Genomic DNA, 23351 nt, shown 5'->3' on the forward strand with positions numbered 1-23351 from the left:
TTGTTCGAATGAGTTTATGAAGGATTGACACGACATCGATCGAATACAGTTTTTTTTCTCACAGATCAGTTCCTTGAACACACATTTTTCTCTGGGCATCCGTGTCTATTAGGGTATAATCGTTGCAATATGTCATTTGTATGGCGGGCCAGAATATTTTTAATAGAATCATAGCATGAGGCTGAATTACGCGAATGCGAGGCACCCAGCAACGGGGAGTTGACCACATCTTCGATCGAATGTGTTTCTCCGGTTACCCGGATAAAGTAAGCAGCATCGAACTCTGGAGTGCATGGCTTCCATCGCGACTTGGCCATGGCTTGTTAGCGAACCCACACCACTTCACATGCCGAGAGCCAAGTATAACCCAGCCTGCGGTGGAGTTTGCAAAATATTCCAAAGCAATTGATTTTCTAAAGGCTGAATAACATTGTTTGAACTAAACATAGTCATTCCCTGTGACGTCTTCCAATTGGTTCAGGGTCATTCCGTGGAATTGTGACTTCCTTTGGAAAAGGTTTATAGGGGTCTCCTTTCACGTCTGCGCTCGCACCCCAGTTTCCTCTTCACCTCAACTTGTAGTTTTCTCGGCTAACTCGACCCACACTCTCTACTTTTTCTTCTTCTTCAGCGTTTCGGTTTTGCCGCGCCAACATGGCGGGTCACTACGATGATTCAGGTCAGCGCCATTCCGACGTTCGCTATCAGGAGGCATATAATCCTTACGGCTCAGGGGATCCATATTATAATGGCTCTCAAGCAGCTTTTGGGAATATGCCAGAGAAGAAAAAGACAGGCACTAGCCCATGGGTCAAGTTTGGTATCCCAGTTCTCATTGCGGTTATTATCGCAGCAGTCGTTGGAGGTGTAGTCGGTTCGCGCAACAGCAAGTCGGATAATGCCGCCACGTCTGGCAACTCGGGCACGGGATCGGGCGGGGGAAAGAACGGCAGCCCCGCAGCCGAGAGCTCTGCGGCCAGCGTCAAGAATGCGATTGGCAGATTTGCTACCGCCACGGACAGCATGAGCAATCCTATCTATCCCTCTACGGTAAGTGTCGTGTTTCTGTCGATGGATTTTTGATTGATCGCTTGGCACCCTGGACAGACAAACGCTGCCGCGTTTACGGCTCCCACATTTGGCGCATCGGGCAATTCCGCCCTCTCTTGGCCAGTTGATTCCTTCAAGCCCTCCAACCCTTCAGCAACTTCTGTCCGCCCCGATCGTCCCCGCATTGTCGCCCCTGCCTATAAGTGGGAGGCGCTTCCTGCCCTTATTAAGACCGACCCTTACCTCAAGGGCTGGAACGAGACTATTTTTAGCAATGCACAAACCTACTATGATCAGCCCGTCAAGGCCTACTTTATGGATGGTGGTAACGGTATTCTCGATATTGCTCGTGAAATCAAGGTGCGTGTAAAGGCCTGGTCCTATGCCTATCGGATGAGCAAGGACACCAAATGGGTAGACCGTACTTGGAGGGAACTCGAAGTAAGTTTGACCCTTTGTGCTTATGGCATTCGTGCCTAACTATGTTCCATTATTCTAGAATGCGGCCGGCAATACTACTGCCGGGTTTGGTCCAGCCAGCGACCACTGGAACACAATGCACTTCCTCGATGTTGCCGAACTCACCAATGCGTTCGGTATTGGCTACGATTGGATGTATGATGCCTGGACTGCTGACCAGCGCAGCGCGATCATGTGGACGATCATCAATGTCGGTCTCAGCGCGGGCGTTGCCTCGTATAACGATCCCACCTCTCATGGCAATTTCGGTTGGTGGCAAAACGGCATCAATGGCAACTGGAACTGCGTTTGTAACGGCGGTCTCACAGTCGGCGCTCTTGCCATTCTTGGCGATGATCCGACAGGCACGGCCGAGACCATGCTTGGCTTGACCATCCCCAACGCCCAGCAAAATTGTGCATTTGGCCCTTCGTCCGACGGCACCTGGTCCGAAACACCCAACTACTGGTATTTTGGAACCACCGGTCACGCTGAGATGTCCTCCGCTCTTCTCACCGCTACTGGCAGCACATACGATCTTCCCGTCCCAGATTACAATCTCACCGCCTTGTATCACATGCATGTTTATGGCCCGGTTGCCAAGTTCGATTATGGCGATACTGGCCCAAACAAGTTCAGTGCTACTGCCAACTCGATGATGTTCTACGGTTCATACTTTAACGAGCCGCGCTACACTCTCTTCCAGCGTGACCGTGCTGATGCGGCTGAGCCCTGGTCCATGTTCTGGTATGACCCCTCGGTCAGCGGTGCATTCTGGGATGGCATGCCGCTCGACCACTACTTTGACAATGGTCTCGATCAGTGGGCAGCTATGCGCACCAGCTGGACTGACAACAATGCCCTGTATGCTGCAATCAAGTCGGGTAATCACACTGGTCATCAAACTCACGGTGATCTTGATGCCGGTACCTTTGTCCTCGATGCTATGGGCCAACGTTGGGCTGGTGAACTCGGTAACGGCGATTATCTTTCGACGGGCTATTTCCAGAATGAAAAGCAAGACAGTCAGCGCTGGCTTTACTACCGAAAGCGTACCGAGGGTCAAAACACTTTAGTTGTCAACAACGATAACCAGAATGTTAATGCTCAACCTACCGTCCAGTATGGTTCTACACTCGATAAGCAAGGCTCGAGCACCGTCTACGATGTTGGGAGCGGTTCGACTGCGTTCTTTACCACCGACTTGACCACCACTTATAATGGACAGTAAGTCTGGCTTGGTGTACAAGAATGTTCTAAATTTTAACGATACCGCCCTCAGAAACATCAAGCGTGGCATGCGACTCATCAATGGACGTAAACAAGTGCTTCTTCAAGACGATCTTTCTAATGTGTCCCAATCTGTTGAGTGGCGCATGCATACCAACGCCACTGTCACCATCGATAGTGCAGGAACCACTGCCACTCTCGAGCTTGGTGGCCAGAAGATGGAAGTCAAGCTCCTTAACGCTGGGCAAGGTGTCGTGTTCAGCACCAAGGAGGCCGTTCGCGCATCCACCGATCCGGCATTCCCTCCTGGACAAACCGACCAGCCCAACCCTGGTGTAACTGTGCTGTGCATTACTCTTGCCACGGGCGGAACACAGAGTTTGCAAGTATTGTTCAACCCACAATGGTCTGGTATGTCTGCATCGGACTTCAAGACGCCCGCAAATGTACCCTTGGACCAATGGTCAGTGACAAGTCATAACTGAGCCTGAACATTTGGATATCGCGTAGATCACGAGCTGTAACGGACTCTCCATTACCCTATTTTTAACTCATAGTCCTGTAAACGTTTTTTGATTCGTGTCTCGTAGAGAACACTTTTCATCTCGATCTCATTTTATTTTGACCGCAACCTGTGTTTTGGGTTTCTATAGTCGCTTTGAACTCTGGCAATGGACTTCTTTTTGGATCTCTTTGTGGAGTGAAGAATGAACACCAAAAGGGTTTAGATCCAATTTCACATGGGATTTAGCGCCGCCCCTTGATCTTCAGGAACTCAATTCTATGACCAGAAGGATCGATATCCGAGACTCGACAGAAAGCAGAGCTTGCCTCATGCACAAACGTCACGGATATGGCTCTGCGGTATAATTGCTGTGCTGGACATGCATGGGTTGAATATAGTCTAGCGTTTTTCTGTCTGGGCTGAGGTTTGTCCTCGACCATTCAATTCGTGGACTTGCGTTGCCCGTGTTTCTGCCCGTGTGCGCCATGGCCGCTTCCACACCAGAGGACCATAGTCGAGAGTGGCATTTCATCAAGAGGCAAGGCTGTCACAATGCTACACCTATTTCTACTCGCTATGAAACTTCGACTGTCACGAGTCATCATGTTTCGTATTCGTACTATACTTCTACCTCTCATTCCAGCAATCCTCCTGAAACGACGAAACCTGCATATACTTCGTGAGTGTCTTGACTTATTCTTGATTATTGTGCTACTGTCTAATCTTTTGCTTCTAGTCGAACACATTACACGTTTACTTTCGAACCACGGCCTCCAATCTCGATCGAAACGAGAACGAGTACTACTCTACTCCCGCCCAAGAAGAGCGTCGTATCAAGTGAGCAGCATCATATCTGCCACCCTAGGCCCTCGTCGCTGAATATCTTTCGCAGCTACCAGTGATATTATACCAAGGGCGAGAGCAGTACATGGTACGCCAATAACAATCACCCAGACACACGTCACAAGGACACCGGTCGAGACTATCTATAGTTGTCCTCCTACTAGTCGTGGACCCACTACTAGCACGAGCTGGAATACCGATCCTACATCCCGTTCCAGTCGCGAGCTGCCTGCATCCCACTCTAGTCGCGAGCCACCCACTTCTTGGCTCGAGCCCACATCACGTTCCGGTTGGGAACCGCCCTCCTCTTCGACTTACTCGACGTCTCGGCCGACGATTGCCACCGACTCTGTTCCACCTTCTTCAACATGGGATGAGCCAGCGACCACCTCGAGGGGAACCTGGTACCCTAGCCCTCCAGTGTCCAGCGCGGCTACTTCTAGATCGAGGCCCACTTCTACTGCGCCTCCGTTGACATCTCCACCCCTATCATCAAATACGCAGTCCACATCTACCATACTCTCGCCGACTTCTTCAGCCCCGAATTCTACTATTACTCTGGTGCCATGGCCTCCTACCGCCACACGTTCCTACTCCGAGTGTGTTTATACGCTCTTCGACGGCACGTACCCGTATTCGAGTTACACCGCGCGCTGTTCCCCGACCACGAGTGAATCGCTTTGTACTTCTTTCTACAGGAACGGTGAATGGGATCTGGTTCTCTGCACGTCTGGTTCTACAAACACAACTAGCACGACCTCAACCCTTACCAATGTAACCACTTCAACTCGAACCATAACCTCGTGGCCGTGTAGCTCGTACGCAACTGAGTTACAGCAATGGGTCCCCGTATCTTGCAGCTCGACTGCACCCAACATTACAACGTCTTCACCAGGCGGTTGTAGCTCATTTATGGACCCCCGGTCTGGTTGGACCATAGTCCCTTGTACATCTACGCCTAATATTACGTCAGTTTCGCCGACAATAACAATGCCTCCGACTGTGACAATCACCCCCACTCGCACACACAGCAGATCTTGTAGCACTCATGACCAGGATCTGAGAACTTGGATTCCAGTGCCATGTGATCCTTCTACGAATACTTCGACAATCGCAACGATACCGGACAGCACGCCCACACACAACACGACAACGATCAATACTATCACTAGTGTATTCAATATTACTAAGACCCCGACAATCACGACGAGGCCGACTGCGTCTCAGACCCAGCACTGCAGTACTTATGTTCCATCGCTGGAACTGTGGGTTTCTGCCCCGTGTGTCACCGCCACCCCGACGTCGATGTGTCTTGATGATAGCCAGGATATATGGGTACCATGCACATCAGTGGCGCGCACGTCTGGTACGGATACTTGGACTTTGATCTCAGAGGTTACGGGTACTTCCAGCCCCATGACCGCGACGACTACACGACATCCTCATACTTTCCACCCTACTACTGCCTTTACAGAAACCGATGAACCAACCTCTACTGACGACACAACCCTCACGGATAAGCCTACATATACACCTGAAATCCAGACGCATACACCAACTCGAACCCCACTCACTTCCATTTCCGATGCGAACATAGGAACTTCAGAAGTGCATTCGTCTCACCTTACTTATACCTCAGCGCCCCCCACTTCCCAAACGAGCCCGGGCACATCTTTTGAGATAGAATCTTCTAGCGTCCAAGAAACAACAACGTTCAGAGGCCCTACCGACCCTGGGTTACCTCGGCCTACCTCTCCGCGGCCCACCCAATCTTCAACTTCAACGGTACTTTTCACCTCGAATTTTATTGTCCCTTCCACGCAGGGGATTTTCTTTCCTTCTCCAACTTCAACTCTTACTCCTGCTCCCGATGGCATTCGAAGTGGCACTCTGGCAGGAATCATAGTAGGAAGCATCCTTGGTGTAGTCGGTCTGCTCGGTATCGGCGCATTTATGATAAAATCATTTGGTGGTTATAGGGGCCACGACATATTTGAGCCTCGTGGGGGTTATCAGGCTGCACCAAGTGGAGGTTCGGCTGGTGGTAGGGATGGAGGTAGTGGTGGAATCGGGGCTGGGGGGCCGAGTGGTATGGCCGAAATTCGAAATGAGGCTCCGCTACGTTCGGCTCTGCGCAATCGGGGTGAAGTCGGTGGTGGATGGAACGACGCATCATGGGGGCCGGCGTATGCATATACGGGCGTCGCAACCGCTGCAGCCGTAGCTGCGGCGACCAGCAGCAACCAACGTGGACGCGACCCAGGATCTGATGGGCGCTACGCAGATGGTGGGATACGCGACGAGGACACTCCCGACGCGGTGCCCCAGCGATATGGAGATGGCGGCCTTGCCGGTCCGGATTCGCATTACGATACAGAGATGAACGATCGCGATCATGGGTACGAAAGTCGTGATATACGATACATTGTATCGAATTCAGAAGTCCAGTTCGATCCGTACCGTGACTTGCCTAACGGCCAAGATTCCGTTCCTATTGGGAACAACCTGACAAGACAAAGCGCGTTGACAGGGCCCGGAATTTCGCTTGACCTTGCTGGGGGTACCCAGCCTTATCACTCGACGCCAGCTGTCTCTGAGCATTATCCGCCTGCATCTTTGCAACCCGATCAAACTGATTCCGGCGTCTTCATGTCCGGTTCGAATGGCCAAAGTACAACAAGCTTTGCACCAAGTACCATGGATCCATTTCCTCAGCCACATCCAGATCATACGCACCAAATCTCGCCTCCTTACGTGGAATATGGTGGTACAGGAGGCGTGGCGCACGAGTCGCCCCAGCCTTTTATGTCAACAGATATTCAGCGCCCGCCGTACTGGGAAAACAGTGCACCAGTTGCGTCGGTGGACTCTTTACCAATACATAGTAATATTCCTAGGTACAGTGCCCTTATGGGTGCCGACAATGTGGTTGGCACCGGGGGCTCTTCGGCGCCAGGTTCCAACAATACGCCCGGCGTTGGGAGTCCATCGGCCCCGGCCCTGGGTATTGCAAGTATGCCCAGTATAGAGGGCACATCTCACGTTGAAGGTTCTAGTCTCGCCAACCCTACTTGGGACCTCCCTGGCGTCGCGGAATTTGGCCAACATGTTGCCGATCCTCCAGGCCCGCAAATCAACGAATCGGCCTGTATCGCAGGATCTGCAGTTCCTGATGCACCGAGAGGTTTACACCAAGGATTGAATCAACGGGACAATGTTGTTTCGTCCCCTGTTTCTGCTTCTGGAGTAGGTATGCGTCCCCCAAAAGTTGGGGGTCCAAGAGCGAGGCCGCAACGATCCCTTCCTCCAGGAGAATCTATGACTCGTCTAGATTCACGACGTAGTCTTCCGCCAGCTTATGAAGAATAACAGGGTCATTTTCAGATACCTACGAACTTAGTAAATATGTTTATTTCTAGTCATTTTCCTTTCGGTTTACTTCACCATTCCTATGTGCTTGCGTTCCAATGGACCATGCTGGTCTTGTTCTTGGATTTTCTCATCTGCATACCTGTACATGTATATATAGTTTATTACAGGGACTTGGACTATGGTAAACATTATGCTCCGTTCTACAACATGCGATCAACAATAGCTCCATAGCAAGAAAGTAGGGTATAGGCATCTTCCAACAGTCCATCAAAGGCCCTCGACTATATGCTGAGGCGTGAGCACCTGACCAGTGTTTTGTTGGCTAGCAAGCCATTGAGGCCACCAGGTGACTACAAAAACAAGGATCCCAACTAAACCCAAGGCCGAAAATGCTCCAATAAATATTCCTTTCTCAACGCCAGAGACCCTTGCATTGGTGCTCGATCTTTGATTACCGGTCGGCTTCCTGGCTTCGTCCTCGCTGATACCAAATTTCTCAATTAGTCCTTCGAGTCCAGTAGGTTTTTCTGGAGCAAATCGTGCTGGCCGAAGAAGTTCTGCGGCTTCGTCTCTGGTATAAGCCACAGCAGGAGTCCAGTCCATTGCATCTGTGGCTTCTGTGTCGTTATAGTCGCCAGACAATGACTGAAATTGAGGCTGAGACTGGGACTGAGGTAACGATGTAACCCCAAATATAGGATTTACACTTCGTGTAGGGCGGGTGGGCGAGAAAGAAGAAAGCGAGAGTCCAGAAAAGGCAGGAACCTCCACCGGTTGCTCGCTATTGGATTCGCCAAATGTCGTAAGAGACCCGCCTTTGGGTTTTGGAGTATGGTGAGTGCGGGAGGAAGAAACGAGCCTGATTCGTGGTGGTCGAATGATACGAATACTCCTGAATGCAAGTAAATTGGCCTGGTGAATGATTAGTACCGGGTTATCAGTGTTTGAGCCGATGAAGAAGCCGCGCACCACAAACTCGAGACACAGAGCAAACCAAAAACCACCTCTGGACATCAAAGGGGCTTGGGATCGGATAGCCAGGATTAAAATAGCCCGACATGTCCAAATAAGACCTTGGCATCGCTTGGAACAGCGAATCAACATGGAGATTTTTGACATTCAACTTGAACTCACCACCCAGACCGCTTTCCCTTCTACGCGGGCTTCATGACCCTGTAGGTGAGTTCGTTGGAGGGACTTCCAGGTAGGATCCCAGAACTGCCATAAGATAGACAAGACGCCAATTATAAGATTTGGACAAGGCAAGGATTTCGGAGGTGGTGGGTACAGTAAACCGCCTGTACTTCAAGTTAATTTGGTCGTATGAAAGGCATAAAAGAACCCAAACCTTGAATGTCGGTTAACAACCACCATAAGGTTGTACCTAACCAGAGAGCTCCGCGGATATTCCACACAACGACCTGCCGGCCGATGGTACCCGGTGGTTTTTCGCCAAACCCAGACCCTGGAGACTTGCTGCGTCGTGCACTAGCCTGCAGCCACCCCCCAAGGGCCGCGGATTTTGCCATACTGTCCTTCTGCTGGATTTGCTCATCAACGGCCGGTTGACAATTCGCACAAACCGGCGGATATCGGGCGTAAAGTGACTCCTTGTACGCAGGGAATTCCGTTAAACGCTGAGAATAGGTAGGATCCTAGAACGACTAGGGATGGTCAGGCAGATCACAAATCAAAACATAACAACTCACGGATGATGGGGGAAGATAATTAGATAAAAGGTTCATTATCAAGGTCTGATTAGTTTGGCAACAGTGACAAAACACGCTTGTAGAGAACGAGGGCGGGAGTCGATTCCTATTGGGCGATGCTGTTGCAATCGGCATAAAGCATTTCGATCTTTTTACATATAAAAGCTCTCACCTCTTTTAGCGAAACTATCAGTATTGAGCATCTCGTCATGCATGGCTGGGTGATCCGATACAAGCCTTCCGTTTTTGTCAAACATATTCCACGAATCACAATGGGGGCATTTAAAGTCACCGGTATGAATACCAGTGATAGATGTATTGCAGAAGTGACATGTTTTTGCATTCAGATTTCGACGTATCATGGTGGTGTAGTTTCAAGATGATGGCAAAGTTGGGAGCAGATCCGTACCACGTCACGTGATAACGCGTGGAAACCCAAAAAGTCTGGTGACCTCATCACGAATAAGCCAGTTATAAAAGTGGAGTCCATCCCTTTATTAAATGTACTGTACATGTTAAATTTAATATCTTTGTTTTCCAATAAATCCTGTTATAAATAAGTATTGGAATACACCAAAACAATCATCCTGGCAAGATCATTTCATTAGTTTCGCCGGTTTCACGAGCGCCACCTCTGTGAAGCAATCCTCAATGGGTCCCACAACTCGTCATGGTCGATTTGATCCATGTAGTCCGGATTCTCTCTCCTCATATCTTCAAATATCGCAGAACCACACTCCCCCTGAGGATCGATGAAGCCTGAAAGGTCGTCCCCTGCACATCCCCCAGATGAATGTACGTATCGTATGAAGGAATTCCAGAACGGGTCTAGTAAGAGTACAGGCCCATTTCCAATTACTATTGTAGTTCCATACCATGAGTTTGAGCTTATTGAGTTTGGCTTGAGTCCACATACCAATTACTAAAGCTTGTGCTCGGGTAAGAGCGACTGATACAGAGTCAGGTTAGTACTGGTCTTATGTCAAGATATAGGCCGGGTTCACCATTGGTGCGCCTTGGGCTCGTAACAAAACCTAAGAACTTTAGAGCACCCTCCTCGAGTAACTCTGGGTCACTTCTAACAGTAGAGATAATGATGACTCGTTTTTCCTGGAGTAAAGTATAAACCGCCTTGATCGCTCAATAGCCTCATTATATTTCCTACCTGGCCTTGCCAATCTTCGGTAACCTTAACTTCCACGCCTCCATATCCTTCTCTATTCAACAACTGTCGGATCTTGACACACTGTTGACGGTAAGGAGCAATAACACCGACGAGATTGGAGTCTAGCAAAATAAATAACTCGGGCTAAAGACTCAAGACTACATTACTCACTCAGCCCATAGCTTCCCTCGTCAATAAGAGCCCGTATATAATGTTTAACCAGAGTTGCTTCATCAATATTGAAGTACGAGGGAGATCTGCCTTCACGCTGATTCTCGCCTAATTTAGAGCACGTCTTGAGTATGAGCTACCAATTGTTTCGGCGCATACATACCGCAGATAGAGTGAAAGATGATAGGAAACCCTTGTTGAGGGAGCTTATGAAACCGGACAAGGCGGGATGATATGACTGTATCTGCACAGGCTTGAAGCTCTCCTCCGTAGAAGACGGTATTCGAGAACCTTAAGATGGCGGGATGATTACGATAATTCTGTAATAGTTTCACAATGTTTGATCCTCTATATAAATAAGGTGATTTTTAGTATTATACAACGGATATATAACAAAAGTACTTACTCGCCACTGCCGGGTTCAATCCTATAAACAAGTCGCTTGGTCATGCGCTCCAGGAAACTGACAGACATCCCGAGCGCCTCGCAAGCTTTCGATTGAATAATCGGACCAAGTTGCTTGGGCTGGGAAAACATTAACAAGGCAACATAATAGGGATAGTAAGACTCACATCACCAGAAAGGATAACATTTGTAGTTGGAGATGCATTTTGGAGTATCGGTATCATGATTTCCGGCTCTGATGCATGCCCTGCTTCATCGATGAAGATATGCGTAAAATGGTTTTCAATCCTCAGAGCCCTCGGAACTGATGCATAGAAGCACGTTGATACAACAATTTTGAATCCCTTCAGTTTATCTTCAGACGGTGCTGTGAATGTTCTCCCGTCTGATTCTAATACAGAGTATTTCCTCAAACTAACAGGTAGTGCATCGTACGATCTCGTCGGCGCATTCAATCTCAGGAGCTGCCTTGGAGTGTATAATTGAGACAACCGAGTCGCCAATAGATCCGCCGCGGAGTTGCTCGGTGCACACACCAGGAGGCGGCTGTCGGGATTAGTCTTCGCAACTTGATGAATCGCCTCAACGACTACGGTTGTCTTCCCAGTACCAGGGCTATAAAATTAAGGCTCAATCGATTTATGGCATTCTGGCCATCAACCTTACTTACGGGCCGAATATAATGAACGGAATATCACCCGGAGCTAGCTCCACAATTTGCTCGACTGCTATTCTCTGTCGTTCGTTTGATCTAATACGGCGGTCGATACTGAGATTCGAACGTGCAGGAATGCGAGGCTTCACATGGGATGGGGCAGGAAAGAGTAGTCGCTCAAACGTGGCGGAAGCCTTCGCAACGGCATCGTGCATGCGCCGAAGAACGAGCCGATTGACGGTAAAACGAACCTCCCATTCCTGACCATCGACATGAGGAAAGTCTGTTGGAAGTTGCATGATAACATCCGAGCGTTGAACTTCGACCACGTTGCCTCCATAGACTGGCGTCCTCGAGTGAAAGCGAAGGGGCGGACTCCTAATAGCAACGAGGTCGGACACGATTACTGAAGGCCTTCCGAGAGAAATTAGTGCATTCAGGAATATTAGACGTCCATCTGGCTTACCGTTTTTCTTCCAGTCCGGGTACATTAAGACTGGAATGTGTTTAAACTATGTTGACTAAAAAGACTGAATGTACTCACGAGTATTTCCCGCTCGAAAGCTTTTCTATCGTCGTCTTCTTCATATCGTATTGCTTGAGTTGATTGCTAACGTACGATAATGGGGTCTGTGATGCATAGCGAAGCAAGAATAAGATATAACCTACCACATTGCGATCTCTTCGTGCCATAATAAATACTTCCAGTGCTTGTTGTATGTCTGTATGTTGATTTCATGTGGCAATTGCGATCGTAAGTGAATCTCAGCATTCGAAAGACTCTCCACAGTATCTTGAGCTTGGTTCCAAAATTCGGAAGGGACGTCGTAGTAATCCAATTTTCCAAAATCCAAGGTGTGTTGTGTCGATTTCTCTCGAATCATGCGAGTTTTATGCCAGTCATCCTTAAGTTCTTCTCTGCGCATCGGTACAAAATCTGCAACTGGCTGAAGCGTTTGGTGATCTTCGGGAGAACCTATCACAGCCCTCAGCTTCAGATATTTACGACCAGGCCGCGCGCCGAGGGGAGTATACTTGACTATTACTCGTACAATGTGTACCCCTCGATTAACAGCCTGGGGGTTGAATTCGAAACGGAGCCCATGGCCTTGCTGGCCTTGATTCTCTGTAGATAAGGAGCACAGGCCAAGAAATGAAAATCTGCAAAACGGAACCATGAGTTATTATATATTATATCAAAACAAAGCCTACCCATTGACGCTAAGCTTCCGAGACGGTTTGATGGCTACAATTTGAACGGTCGGCCCCCTCACAAGGGACTCGTGAATTATGAAGTCGTACGCCCCTTCCTGTTTTGTAGGATCTGTGTTTGGAACAACTCCAAAGTCCACGGCATAGATTTTCCGTACGGGCACTGGTGCATCCAGATCGGACCTCGCATTGTTGGTCTCGCGAGGCGGTGCCCTAGATCCAACTGGTAGTCCTCGACCACGCCCTCGACCACGCCCCCGCCCTCGGGTAGCACGAGGCGGAGCGCCTGTGTCAGAGCTACAAATCAAATATCAGTCGATAAATATATTGAGTTTATAGCTATCAATTATCACCTATCCAAAGGGGGTCTATTGGTTTGTGTAGGATTTCGTGGCGCCCCGTTTCCTCGACGAGCATTGAAGCCAGACCCACGTTGAGGTCGGCTTGGGTCAGTTGCATTGAGGCTGAGATATCACCATCAACAATTTTGTCTAGGATACAATCATGTGAAGAACCATACCCGTTTGGCCGCGAACTGGTAGGAGGTGCCGGATTCGTCCTTGGGCGGCCACGCTCAGGTATATGTGATTGAGGCACGCCATTATTATTAGTAGATTCACCCTAAATTATGGAAATTAATTATCAGACAATCAGGCATGCGACACTAATATTGAGCAAATTACTCGACTCACCTGTGCTGCAACGTTTGCCCTATGCCTCCGTCCAGAAACGTGTGCCGCTTGATCCACTGGGCCGCTAAGGGTGATAGAACATATCTCGCATAGAATCGGCATGTCAGCCTCCTGCTGTGGTGGTGATCACTGAACCGCAAACCGGCGAAGCTTATGGCCGCCACTTGCCACTGGTTAGCGCCCAAAAACGACATTTAAGGCAGTAGTCAATCCACGTGAGCATTCCGATACAAATAAGGATTAATATTTGTAGCTCCACCCCACCACCTTCGAATACTGGTTGCGGTTCTCCAGACCAAAGTCGAATATACCCATATTGGCTCCAAGCCATATCATGTCCGCCCCCAACGCTCCTCCTGAACTTACTGCATCAGGCAGTCCTGCCACCATTATTGAATTTCTTTACTACGCCGTAAATAGGTACGCGCCAAAGCGCGGCCAAACGTCTGGTTCTAACCGCTGGTACATAGCATCCTGTTCTATCGCGGTGTATATGAATCTGAGGATTTTCGCGCCGTAAGCACTAAAACCTTGATTCGTGGATTTACCAACGCAGACTGCTTTAGGTCAACAAATACGAACAAGATCTAGTTCTTGTTAGGGATGGCGAAGTGACACAATTCTTGGACAGATTCTTCAAGCAAGTTGAAGGTACGCGTGTGAACGCCACCCCGATCAAATGCTTGCCTATCAGGTTGTATCAGAATGGCTTGGCCAAGAATTAATCCGCCGAGTGATATTGGCTATTGTATCAAAAAATACAGGCAAGACATTGGAGCGCTGGGTGTTCAACTTGGAACCTCACGATGGGTAAGCGGCTCATACCGTTGACGCTCAACTTTCGCTGATACGTTCGAATTGACTAGTCCCGCACACCTGGACAAGATACAGCATAAAATACAAGCCACGCTAAAGCAACTAAAAGCAACTATTCCTATATTTCCGGATATCAAAGAGCCAACTATTTTCAATTTGCTTGCCGTGAAAAGGATGAAGACCAATCTTCTGAGTTACCAACCAGCCAGAAATGGGTCGATGCCCATCCACATTCAATACCAACCGAAATTCGTGACCAGACGGCCATGCGTGGTTTCAATACCAGGGATGCCAAAGTAGACATAAATGTTGTATATTTAGATCAGTGATAGAAGGCACTTGATTGGGCTATTTTAACCGTACGGAGCATCTCGCCGATCTAGACTTTAGAGTACCTATTATGTAGCACTACCAGAACGTACAAAATATAAAAGTATTTTCTTGAATTCCATCACAAACTATCATTCCGGGGCTCACTGGAACGACCAGGGGCCAGTTATCTTACCGCCATATATAGCCTCAGCATTGGCAAGCACCTCCTCCCTTCCACCTATGAAAGGGTTAGTCCGACCCATAGCACACACGCATGCTCAAGAATTCTTACTTTTCTCAAACGAACTTGGTCCTAGCTCCTCGGTACGATATCCTTCGGGTTTAAACTGAGGCCCAGGAGTAGCCCTAGGGTTGCGAATCCCCAAGACAGTCAATATGTTGGCCAGGATTTGGCCCAAAGCCGATGGAGATCCAATGTACCACGGGTCATTATTAGCGCTACAACAATTGGATCAAGTTCGCATTGAAAAAGAGTAGTAATACCACGTACTAGAATGGATGCAGGCGATATACTGGCCCACCGTTCGGGCTTTGTTTGCCAGAAACAGGACAAACGGAAACTCCAGCAGGACATACACCAGGTGCACCTAGACCAGTCGTATCGAAAGGAACATAGCACTGGGGGCTGGATCTCGGTAAACATAGATGTCTGATAAATAGTTTACGGAGGTTCAGAACCGCATCAACAGACTTGATGACCCAAACGGGAGGCTCGGGCACCCTGTAATAATATACCAAGTCAGCAATCGAGGCATAATCTTCGGTACTATCGCCCGCATACATTATTGCTCTATTTAGCCTTTCCGGGCAGAGCGCCGCTACAGCTTGTTTTCCAAAGCCCCGAGCAAAGGGTGGGACGTGGTAGAGAAGTAGAGCTGTAGTCAACTCTGCCACGGTTTTACTGGTTTGAGATGGAACCATGTTTGTCTGTTCATATTCCTAATAAAACATCATCGATCACAAGATACCAGAAATATGGGCAAGAAGCTAACCTCACACCATTCGACAAGGGCTTCAAGAGTTCCGGGAATGTTATTGATTCCCATACGACGACCGATTTCAGACCAAAACACAAAGTAAGCCTAGAAATGTTCAACTATACGTAATCATTAACGCGCTGAACATGAAGTGATAGATACCTGACGTTCTAAAAGGGTTAAGCCCCGCCATTCGTACTTCTCTATCCATTTGGCTGGTTCCATGATGAACAAGGAAAGCGTGTATAGGTAATCGTCATTGCTCTAGTCAAGTTCATCCGGTATAATAGTTGGATGAGCCACCTACTCCTGGAACCAAATATCGAACTGGCTTACAATTGTGTACTTTGAATGCAACCAGTTCGTACGCGCCAATGCGATTGCTCCTCGGGGGTCTGCACCTTTTGGCAGCTCTTCGACTCCGGAGCCGGGGCCGGTAATTGGAACGTGCACCCAGGTTTGAATTAATATTGCTGTCTGAAGTCGAGTGCGCTACACGTTAAGAGCCAAGGCGTTAGAATGAATTGGGTGTTTACTTGCATCTACATATCGCCTGCTAGCGTTTATATCCTTGCTCAATTGTCCTGTTTTGAGGAGTAGCTTTGAGATCGACTCCTGCAGCTGATATTAAAGTACTAACTTAGCCAGAGGTTATAGATGTAGACTCACGATCCCGTATGTTTTGAATAGAGCAAATTCCAAGGCCTTCTCGACTAGCATAGGGTGATCATACAGCGACGATGTCCAGATAATCTTCTGTGCTTCTGCTGGTGTCATGCAGTAATCAGACGTGCTCTTCCCATCAGTGCCTTGCAAGGGAGGATATTTTGCCACGATAGATCTAATGCGGCGGTACCGCAAGATGTGCACTATTACTAAATAAGCAAGAGCAGTTAAGTTACCATAAAAAACAAGCGAGGTCATTTCACTCGAGCGAGGCTGTTGAGCGGCCGCGTCAAAAGAGCTCTCATTTTTAGTGCTATTGTAGTCGCGCTTCCTGACACGTAACCACGGCCAGGGCCGGGGCGTAATTTCAATGGGGTATTCAATATGATATGGGCAGTGTGCCAAATACAGGCCCATACCTCTTTGGTACATTTGCGGTCTTTTTATGCCGCATGTGAAATTCATTTTGGCTCTGGTGCCCTCATGAGCTCAAGTAAACCGGACGTTGGCTTGGTTCTAGCAGCCCAGCAAGATGACAGCTAAGTTGCTTAAACCAACTATATAAAATGATATATCTGAGGACATTAAATATGTAGCAACATCAGCCATGGCCACAGAGTGGATGGTTGTTGATCTATGTTCTCTCTAAACGCATATAATCGTTATGGTGATGAATTATACACTCCATATATACAGTAGCTATATTAACTAAGCTCTGGATTACGTCTAGCATAGGTGTGTATACAGTAATTTTATTCGGAGATCTCAGGTGTCGGTGGCGTTTCCAGCTCCCAAGTCCGAGTTCAAATCCACCGAGTTTTTCTCATCTAAAGGAGGCGTCATCCATTGACCGCTAACTGACTGTGGAGCCACGCTTTTTGATGGCGCTTAGGTCGCTTTTATCAGTAAATCCCCATTTTCTCCTTTTCTCGGACAGATTTGACGATTCTGAGAACGGACATCTCTGCGCGTCGAGCCTTTACATCTGTATATACATTTTGTTTTATCCCATTCGGCTTTGTTTTGGCTGCGCACTCCTTTGATTGCGACCGCTTAGCTCAGCATACGAGAGAAACTCGGTGGCAGTCCATGCGCGCAAGCTTACTAACACAGTCCGGGGGACCGCTAACTAGATTGAGTGAGCAACCATACTTCCCAATGACTATCAGCAATAAAAAAAGGCAGCAATTACAGGCTCTTGAAAAGGCCAGGGCCAATGTAAGTGTGTCAAATAGATCTTATGAATTTTATTTTGATATCATGGTAGCAAAAACGTATAAAAACAGCTCATTTTGACAATGAAGACAACAACAACAAAAGTGTATTCAAGCCACTGGACTTGTACAATGACTCTGAGACATCACTCTGCAGACTAGGAGTGGATGTAGTCTATATAGGTTGGCTCTTTAAGCAGATTATGCAAATTAAATGACTTACTGGAGCAGCCCCTGACCCCTGTGGCTCCGAACTGGATCATCCTCCAGCTTATCCCAATTCCCCCAATTCTTTTGACTCTGACTCTTCTGATTCTGAAGGAGATTCCGACTCTGGCTCTAGCAGTGGAGAACTCCCATGGGAACTTAGTTATTACCGCCCACCAACTGTTGCCCAAGCGCAGACAGCACTTGCCACACTTGATTCTGCACGCCAGACCCAACTTCCATCAGGTGGATACAAGTACAAAGACCTGGACCGGATCACTGCTGAGCGATACACTGCAATACAAGCCTGTCTGAACCAATTCCTTGAGGCTGAGCCAAAAGGAAAGAAATTTATTCAGGCATCCAAGGATGCAGCACGTATGCATAATTGAAGAGATACATATGCCCAAACAATCCGTAAATGGACCCGTCAACTCATCAATTATGGTGACTTACCTGGGAATATCCAAGGTTGGTGGAATGTATCCACACTGGAGGATGAGGATGTGTCATCTGCAATCAGGCTTCACTTACAGAAAGCTGGGAAGTTGGCGGGTGCACAGGATGTGGTGGACTTTCTGTCTGATCCAGAGGTTCGGAAAACACTGGACATCAAGAAAAAGATTAGTCTTCGAACAGCACAACGCTGGCTCTCTTGGGCTGGTTTTTCTTGGCAATCTGAACCTGTGGGCCAATACTTTGACGGTCACGAACGACAAGATGTAGTTGAATACCGGCAAAAGGTATACATACCTTTCCTGAAGAAAATCGAGCGGCGGCAAATAATTTATAATTGGGATGGTGTTGAAGATCCTACACGTCCATTGCGATTACTACCTGGCAAGAAACCCATCATTTTGTGGTTTCACGACGAGACAATTTTTTACGCAAACGATCGTCGTAAAGTTCGATGGGTCTTTGTTGGAGAAAGCCCAGTACCACACAAGAAAGGAGAGGGGTGTAGTTTAATGGTGGCCGACTTTGTGTGTGCAGAGTTTGGGTGGTTGCGTGGACCGAATGGGTAAGTTGCAGTGGAATGTGTATTGCTTGAAACTCACAATGAATCTAGTGAATCTGCAAGAGTAACAATGTTTCCCGGGGGCGACAAAGATGGATGGTTTACAAACGACCGTGTCATTCTTCAACTAGAGGATGCTGTCAAAATTGTCAACGAACACTTCCCCCAGTTCACTCACATATTTGTGTACGACAATGCTCCTTCGCACACGAAACGCTCGCTTTCCTCACTTTCCGCTTATGGAATGCCCAAGGGTCCGCTTCTGGACTGGCCTTACTACAAGGACAAGGACGACAAACGCGTGTTTGTGAGAATGGAGAATGGTTTTCTCCCAGACGGCTCACCCCAGGAGTTCTATGACCCAAACGAACCCAATTGTTTCAAGGGAATGTCGTGGATTCTTTGAGAGCGCGGTCTCGGTCATCTTGCCGATTTGAACGCAGTTTGCACGAAGGGATGTGAACCAGGGAAGACTGACTGTTGCTGTCGTCGGGTAATGATGAACCAGCCAGATTTCAATAATCGTGAATCAGGCTTACAAGAGGCTGCTCGAGAGCTGGGAACTGAAGTGGTATTTCTCCCAAAGTACCACTGTGAGCTGAGTATGATAGAGCAAGTCTGGGGATACGCAAAAAGAGACTATCGAGATAATCCCCCTAATAGTAGCTCAAAAAAGTTGAAGGAGAACGCACTAAAGGCATTAGAATCACCCCCAATTTTATCGATGCGCAAGTATGCCACCTTATAACTCTACTTTAGTTGGTTGTTCACTTTTTCATTAGGTTCGCTGCTCGTTCTCAACGTTTTGCCGATGGATATGACCATGGTATGGACGGGTCCCAAGCTGCTGCGTGGGCTACAACGATATTCAAACATCACCGAGAGACCCCAGCACATATTCCGTACGACGAGATTGCTCCTAACTATGTACATACAACAAACAATTAAATTCTTATTTTCAATCGCTCTTTCAACTTGGAACATAATTTCAGTCGGTCAGTAGGCCCCCGGACTATGTTAGTAAGCTTGCGCGCATGGACTGCCACCGAGTTTCTCTCGTATGCTGAGCTAAGCGGTCGCAATCAAAGGAGTGCGCAGCCAAAACAAAGCCGAATGGGATAAAACAAAATGTATATACAGATGTAAAGGCTCGACGCGCAGAGATGTCCGTTCTCAGAATCGTCAAATCTGTCCGAGAAAAGGAGAAAATGGGGATTTACTGATAAAAGCGACCTAAGCGCCATCAAAAAGCGTGGCTCCACAGTCAGTTAGCGGTCAATGGATGACGCCTCCTTTAATCGTTTACCACCGATTGCATAGATGCATAGATGCTGAAATTGTTGCAGGGTAAATTCAAAGTAAGGAAGAAAATATCAAGTACGATAATAGAGGAAACCTTCGGGGTTCGAGAACATCCTCCAGATCTGCATATCACACGCGGAGTAAGCGCCGAATAAGCGACACCTCGACAGAAGCAAACGAGCGTTTATCCCAGCTTTAGGTGTTCACTTTATGTTTTAGTTTAGCATAGAACTTCTGATTTTACAATTGAATGTACAACATCTGGTTCATGTTAATCCACTGCCTTATGAGTAATATATTTACGAGGATAGGTTCAGGTTGGAGGGCACAATCTACAATGTTGGCGGGTGAATATCATGAGTATCCGAGAGGCTCGCGACTAAAGCTTACCTCAATCCAATAACTTGAAGGATTACATTCCGTTAATATTTTCAGTAAAGTTCATATGCGTGGTCATGGCGTAAGAAGCTTACCCATCGGGATCCAAGATGAACGCTGAAAATACACTCAGTCTTTTGGTAGCTGCTGACATGATTGTACCCACCAATGTGTCGCATTTTTCCATCCGATGGGCGCTTCTTGAAGTTCACTCCCAGTTTTTCAAACCGCTCGCAAGCCGCTTCAACATTGTCTACTGCAATTGCTATATGTCCAAACCCCTTGCCAGGATCGGTGTTTCCAGAAGAGTAACCTATGTAAGAAGGGTTAGCATATATGCATTCATAGTATTATTGATAAAAAGAACCTTTGAAGTCAGCGTCGTTCTCCGTGCCATGATTGTGAGTAAGTTCCAGGACTCCTATATCCATTTCTTGAGCTATAGCGTGGTGGCAACACACGGTACGTTTTCTTACCCTCGCGAGAAAACCTCCCTTTATCCTTCTCTTCGGTCGTCGCTTTGCCATCAGAATGATCATAGCCCAAGAAGTAAAGAGTGAAGTCGGAGAAGTCACTTTTAGAGATAAGCTCCATCCCTAGGATTTCAGTGTAAAACTGAAGTGAAACCTTGGGGTCCTTGACTCGTATCATAGTATGATTGAACTGGAATCACAGTCAGAGTCGGAATTTGATTTTTTAACATCAATACTCGCTTTAAAACTAGCGGTTTCTGCTGATCGCGCCATGACGGGTGTAAATAACCAGGCTACCTGCCCAAACGATCAGCTATTGTAGCAAGACTAGCTGCTTTACTAACAGGCCTATGCTTGATGATGCTGGTGATCCGTTATTCGAAATGGATTTATATCTCGCAGATCGATGACGTTATTGCTATGATTTGTTGACAACTTGCCAGTACCAAAGGACGTGTTTAGGTAAGCTCGAACGTTTGCTCTCAACCAGAGTGGGCTTTCTCGCCCATTCTTGAATCTCGCCCTACTTCCGACGGTTATCGTGACCAATCCAGAATGTACTTGTACTCGCTATTTTTACAAGCCTTAAGATCTTTCTCGCCCCGTGCTACTATTCGCAAGATACAAACATCTGGACATTTGCCTGAATATGCTCTAGCCTATGCACCGATAATACATCTTTGGTCGCAGGAAAATTTCTGGCCCTCTGATCCTTCTATTCATCTCCAACACATCACAGCCAAGCATAGTGACTCTAGCAATGATACTACGGCACCTTATCCGTTAACTATCGCTAACTTGAACTATACTGGAAGCAATGTAGATATTTATCTGACTGGAAACGATGATGTAGAGACTGAGCCAGAATGGCTCCGAAGTACATACGGAAGGCCGGACTCATTCGGGAAAAGTAAGGCGCGGTCTGCTATCATCGCTATCGACAAGGTAAACCACTTTAGTTGTTTGGCGGTACGGTCTCTCATAAGTGTTTCTTGATAGAGTGAAATAATTGGCCCAGGATATGTAGATATCTTCTACCCCTTCTTTTACAGTACGTACAGCCTGGCCAGGGTGCTTACCTCACCTAACTGCTGATGTTAAATAGGCTATAATCGGGGCAACAGTTATAATGGTTCGGTATATGGCGATCACGTTGGGGACTGGGAAAATATAATGATACGATTTCTCAATGGCGTACCTCAGTCTGTGCATTACTCGCAGCACTCAGATGGCCCTGCTTACACATACACCGCAACTCCCAAACGTGGTTTACGCCCCATTGCTTATTCTGCTGGCGGTTCACATGCCAATTATGCAACTGTAAGGTGGACGACAGCAATCGCCCACCACCTAACCCGCGGATGTGCGCTTTTACTTGGCGCCGAGGCGAAAATTCACAATGAATGCCTATTTTCTCGCCAACTAGAGCGAATTCAAACAAAAAACGTGGTAAAGTTACGCGAAATTTGTGTAGCAGAATACGTATCTAGTTTATATCCCGTTGGTTCCATTTTTCATCGCTCTGCATCCAAAATATGACCGTGCTCGACGGTCTACACGTGATGAGAAACGACTGTCGCTATTCGCGACCACTCGCAATTGTGTCAAGATGGATTCCTTAGCTCATCTGTAGGCTCCGGGGTCCGTGTTGTCAATATATAAACGCTCAAATTAGTTCTAAGTGAAGGATTTAACCAGTATATGCATTATCTTGCGTATGTACATGTCCTAGGGCGATCTGCTTGTATGGAATGTGACCTGGCGTCTGGTGATGGCTTCGGAACGCTTTGGTTGCCCATTCTATTGCCATTTCGCCGTTGTTACCATTAAACATACCACTCTCCGAGCAATCCCAATCTGCCTCTTTTTTCGAAGTTTTGTCTTGCTGGGAGGCATTGTTTTGATTACCAGATGGGGTGCAAAAGGACCCCAGAGTCCATTGCTGAACTAAAGAATCCACTATGACCGAATTACAAGTGCTTGCGAGCAAGGACCGTTGGTTTCTTGTCACGTGTAGACCACCAAACCCAGTTGTATTTTCGATGCACGGTTCTGTATGATACATATAATGCAATTTAACTCGTATCTTTACTCTTTACTTAAGTTTCTGAACAACTTTACCACGTTTTTTGTTCAAATTCGCTTTAGTTGGCGAGAAAATAGGCATTCATTGTGAATTTTTGCCTCGGCGCCAAGTAAAAGCGCACATCCGCGGGTTAGGTGGTGGGCGATTGCTGTCGTCCACCTTAGGCCTGCACAATCATAGTGCCAATTTCGGGTATCTTACTGATCACGCCGATGCTGGGCCTGTATGGGTGAGTCAATTATCACAGAGTCATCTCAGCTCTAAGCCCATCATTGACGTACAAACGACAAATCTCAGGATATAACGTTGAATTATGTAGCGTATTGGTTTTCTACCGAAGAAGGTTTTATTGGTGTGACGGGCAATCATGTTTCAAGTTCGTGGCTCGCGTTCATTGGTAAGCTGTGCAAACT

The 23351-nt window shown here is 47.6% G+C and overlaps 9 protein-coding genes across 9 annotated transcripts; 5 read left to right on the forward strand and 4 right to left on the reverse strand.

Moving 5' to 3' along the window:
* Nucleotides 1-654: 654 nt before the first annotated feature.
* On the forward strand, nt 655-3224 carry RhiXN_11570 (heparinase II/III family protein; the record flags this gene model as incomplete). Its single annotated transcript, XM_043331385.1, has 4 exons — nt 655-1050; nt 1108-1491; nt 1550-2736; nt 2792-3224. The coding sequence occupies 4 exons, from the start codon at nt 655-657 to the stop codon at nt 3222-3224; spliced, it is 2400 nt and encodes a 799-aa protein (XP_043184895.1).
* Nucleotides 3225-3729: 505 nt separating this feature from the next.
* On the forward strand, nt 3730-7456 carry RhiXN_11571 (heparinase II/III family protein; the record flags this gene model as incomplete). Its single annotated transcript, XM_043331386.1, has 3 exons — nt 3730-3923; nt 3981-4081; nt 4137-7456. 3 exons carry the CDS (start codon nt 3730-3732, stop codon nt 7454-7456), a joined length of 3615 nt encoding a protein of 1204 aa, XP_043184896.1.
* A 270-nt stretch (nt 7457-7726) lies between these two features.
* RhiXN_11572 (Ima1 amino-terminal domain protein) lies at nt 7727-9204 on the reverse strand (the record flags this gene model as incomplete). Its single annotated transcript, XM_043331387.1, has 5 exons — nt 7727-8371; nt 8429-8542; nt 8594-8757; nt 8808-9114; nt 9169-9204. The coding sequence occupies 5 exons, from the start codon at nt 9202-9204 to the stop codon at nt 7727-7729; spliced, it is 1266 nt and encodes a 421-aa protein (XP_043184897.1).
* Nucleotides 9205-9787: 583 nt separating this feature from the next.
* RhiXN_11573 (RNA helicase) lies at nt 9788-13570 on the reverse strand (the record flags this gene model as incomplete). The annotated part of the gene is made up of 16 exons (XM_043331388.1): nt 9788-10026; nt 10085-10117; nt 10173-10278; nt 10334-10455; nt 10505-10612; nt 10668-10852; nt 10911-11029; nt 11077-11524; nt 11580-11978; nt 12031-12060; nt 12109-12174; nt 12234-12725; nt 12777-13073; nt 13130-13240; nt 13297-13397; nt 13469-13570. 16 exons carry the CDS (start codon nt 13568-13570, stop codon nt 9788-9790), a joined length of 2958 nt encoding a protein of 985 aa, XP_043184898.1.
* Nucleotides 13571-13802: 232 nt separating this feature from the next.
* Nucleotides 13803-14584, forward strand: RhiXN_11574 (mitotic spindle checkpoint component mad2; the record flags this gene model as incomplete). Its single annotated transcript, XM_043331389.1, has 5 exons — nt 13803-13888; nt 13939-13984; nt 14035-14119; nt 14173-14278; nt 14335-14584. The coding sequence occupies 5 exons, from the start codon at nt 13803-13805 to the stop codon at nt 14582-14584; spliced, it is 573 nt and encodes a 190-aa protein (XP_043184899.1).
* A 173-nt stretch (nt 14585-14757) lies between these two features.
* RhiXN_11575 (uncharacterized protein) lies at nt 14758-16677 on the reverse strand (the record flags this gene model as incomplete). Its single annotated transcript, XM_043331390.1, has 9 exons — nt 14758-14834; nt 14889-15055; nt 15108-15338; nt 15399-15556; nt 15610-15699; nt 15757-15858; nt 15931-16086; nt 16141-16209; nt 16264-16677. 9 exons carry the CDS (start codon nt 16675-16677, stop codon nt 14758-14760), a joined length of 1464 nt encoding a protein of 487 aa, XP_043184900.1.
* Nucleotides 16678-17418: 741 nt separating this feature from the next.
* Nucleotides 17419-19105, forward strand: RhiXN_11576 (uncharacterized protein; the record flags this gene model as incomplete). The annotated part of the gene is made up of 5 exons (XM_043331391.1): nt 17419-17478; nt 17528-17657; nt 17706-18059; nt 18153-18702; nt 18751-19105. 5 exons carry the CDS (start codon nt 17419-17421, stop codon nt 19103-19105), a joined length of 1449 nt encoding a protein of 482 aa, XP_043184901.1.
* Nucleotides 19106-19198: 93 nt separating this feature from the next.
* Nucleotides 19199-19647, forward strand: RhiXN_11577 (DDE superfamily endonuclease; the record flags this gene model as incomplete). Its single annotated transcript, XM_043331392.1, has 2 exons — nt 19199-19431; nt 19482-19647. The coding sequence occupies 2 exons, from the start codon at nt 19199-19201 to the stop codon at nt 19645-19647; spliced, it is 399 nt and encodes a 132-aa protein (XP_043184902.1).
* A 653-nt stretch (nt 19648-20300) lies between these two features.
* Nucleotides 20301-21030, reverse strand: RhiXN_11578 (glyoxalase/bleomycin resistance protein/dioxygenase; the record flags this gene model as incomplete). Its single annotated transcript, XM_043331393.1, has 6 exons — nt 20301-20333; nt 20392-20404; nt 20475-20496; nt 20546-20692; nt 20747-20800; nt 20856-21030. The coding sequence occupies 6 exons, from the start codon at nt 21028-21030 to the stop codon at nt 20301-20303; spliced, it is 444 nt and encodes a 147-aa protein (XP_043184903.1).
* Between the last annotated feature and the right edge of the window lie 2321 nt (nt 21031-23351).

Source organism: Rhizoctonia solani, chromosome 12 (genome assembly GCF_016906535.1).
Source record: "Rhizoctonia solani chromosome 12, complete sequence".
NCBI lineage: Eukaryota > Fungi > Basidiomycota > Agaricomycetes > Cantharellales > Ceratobasidiaceae > Rhizoctonia > Rhizoctonia solani.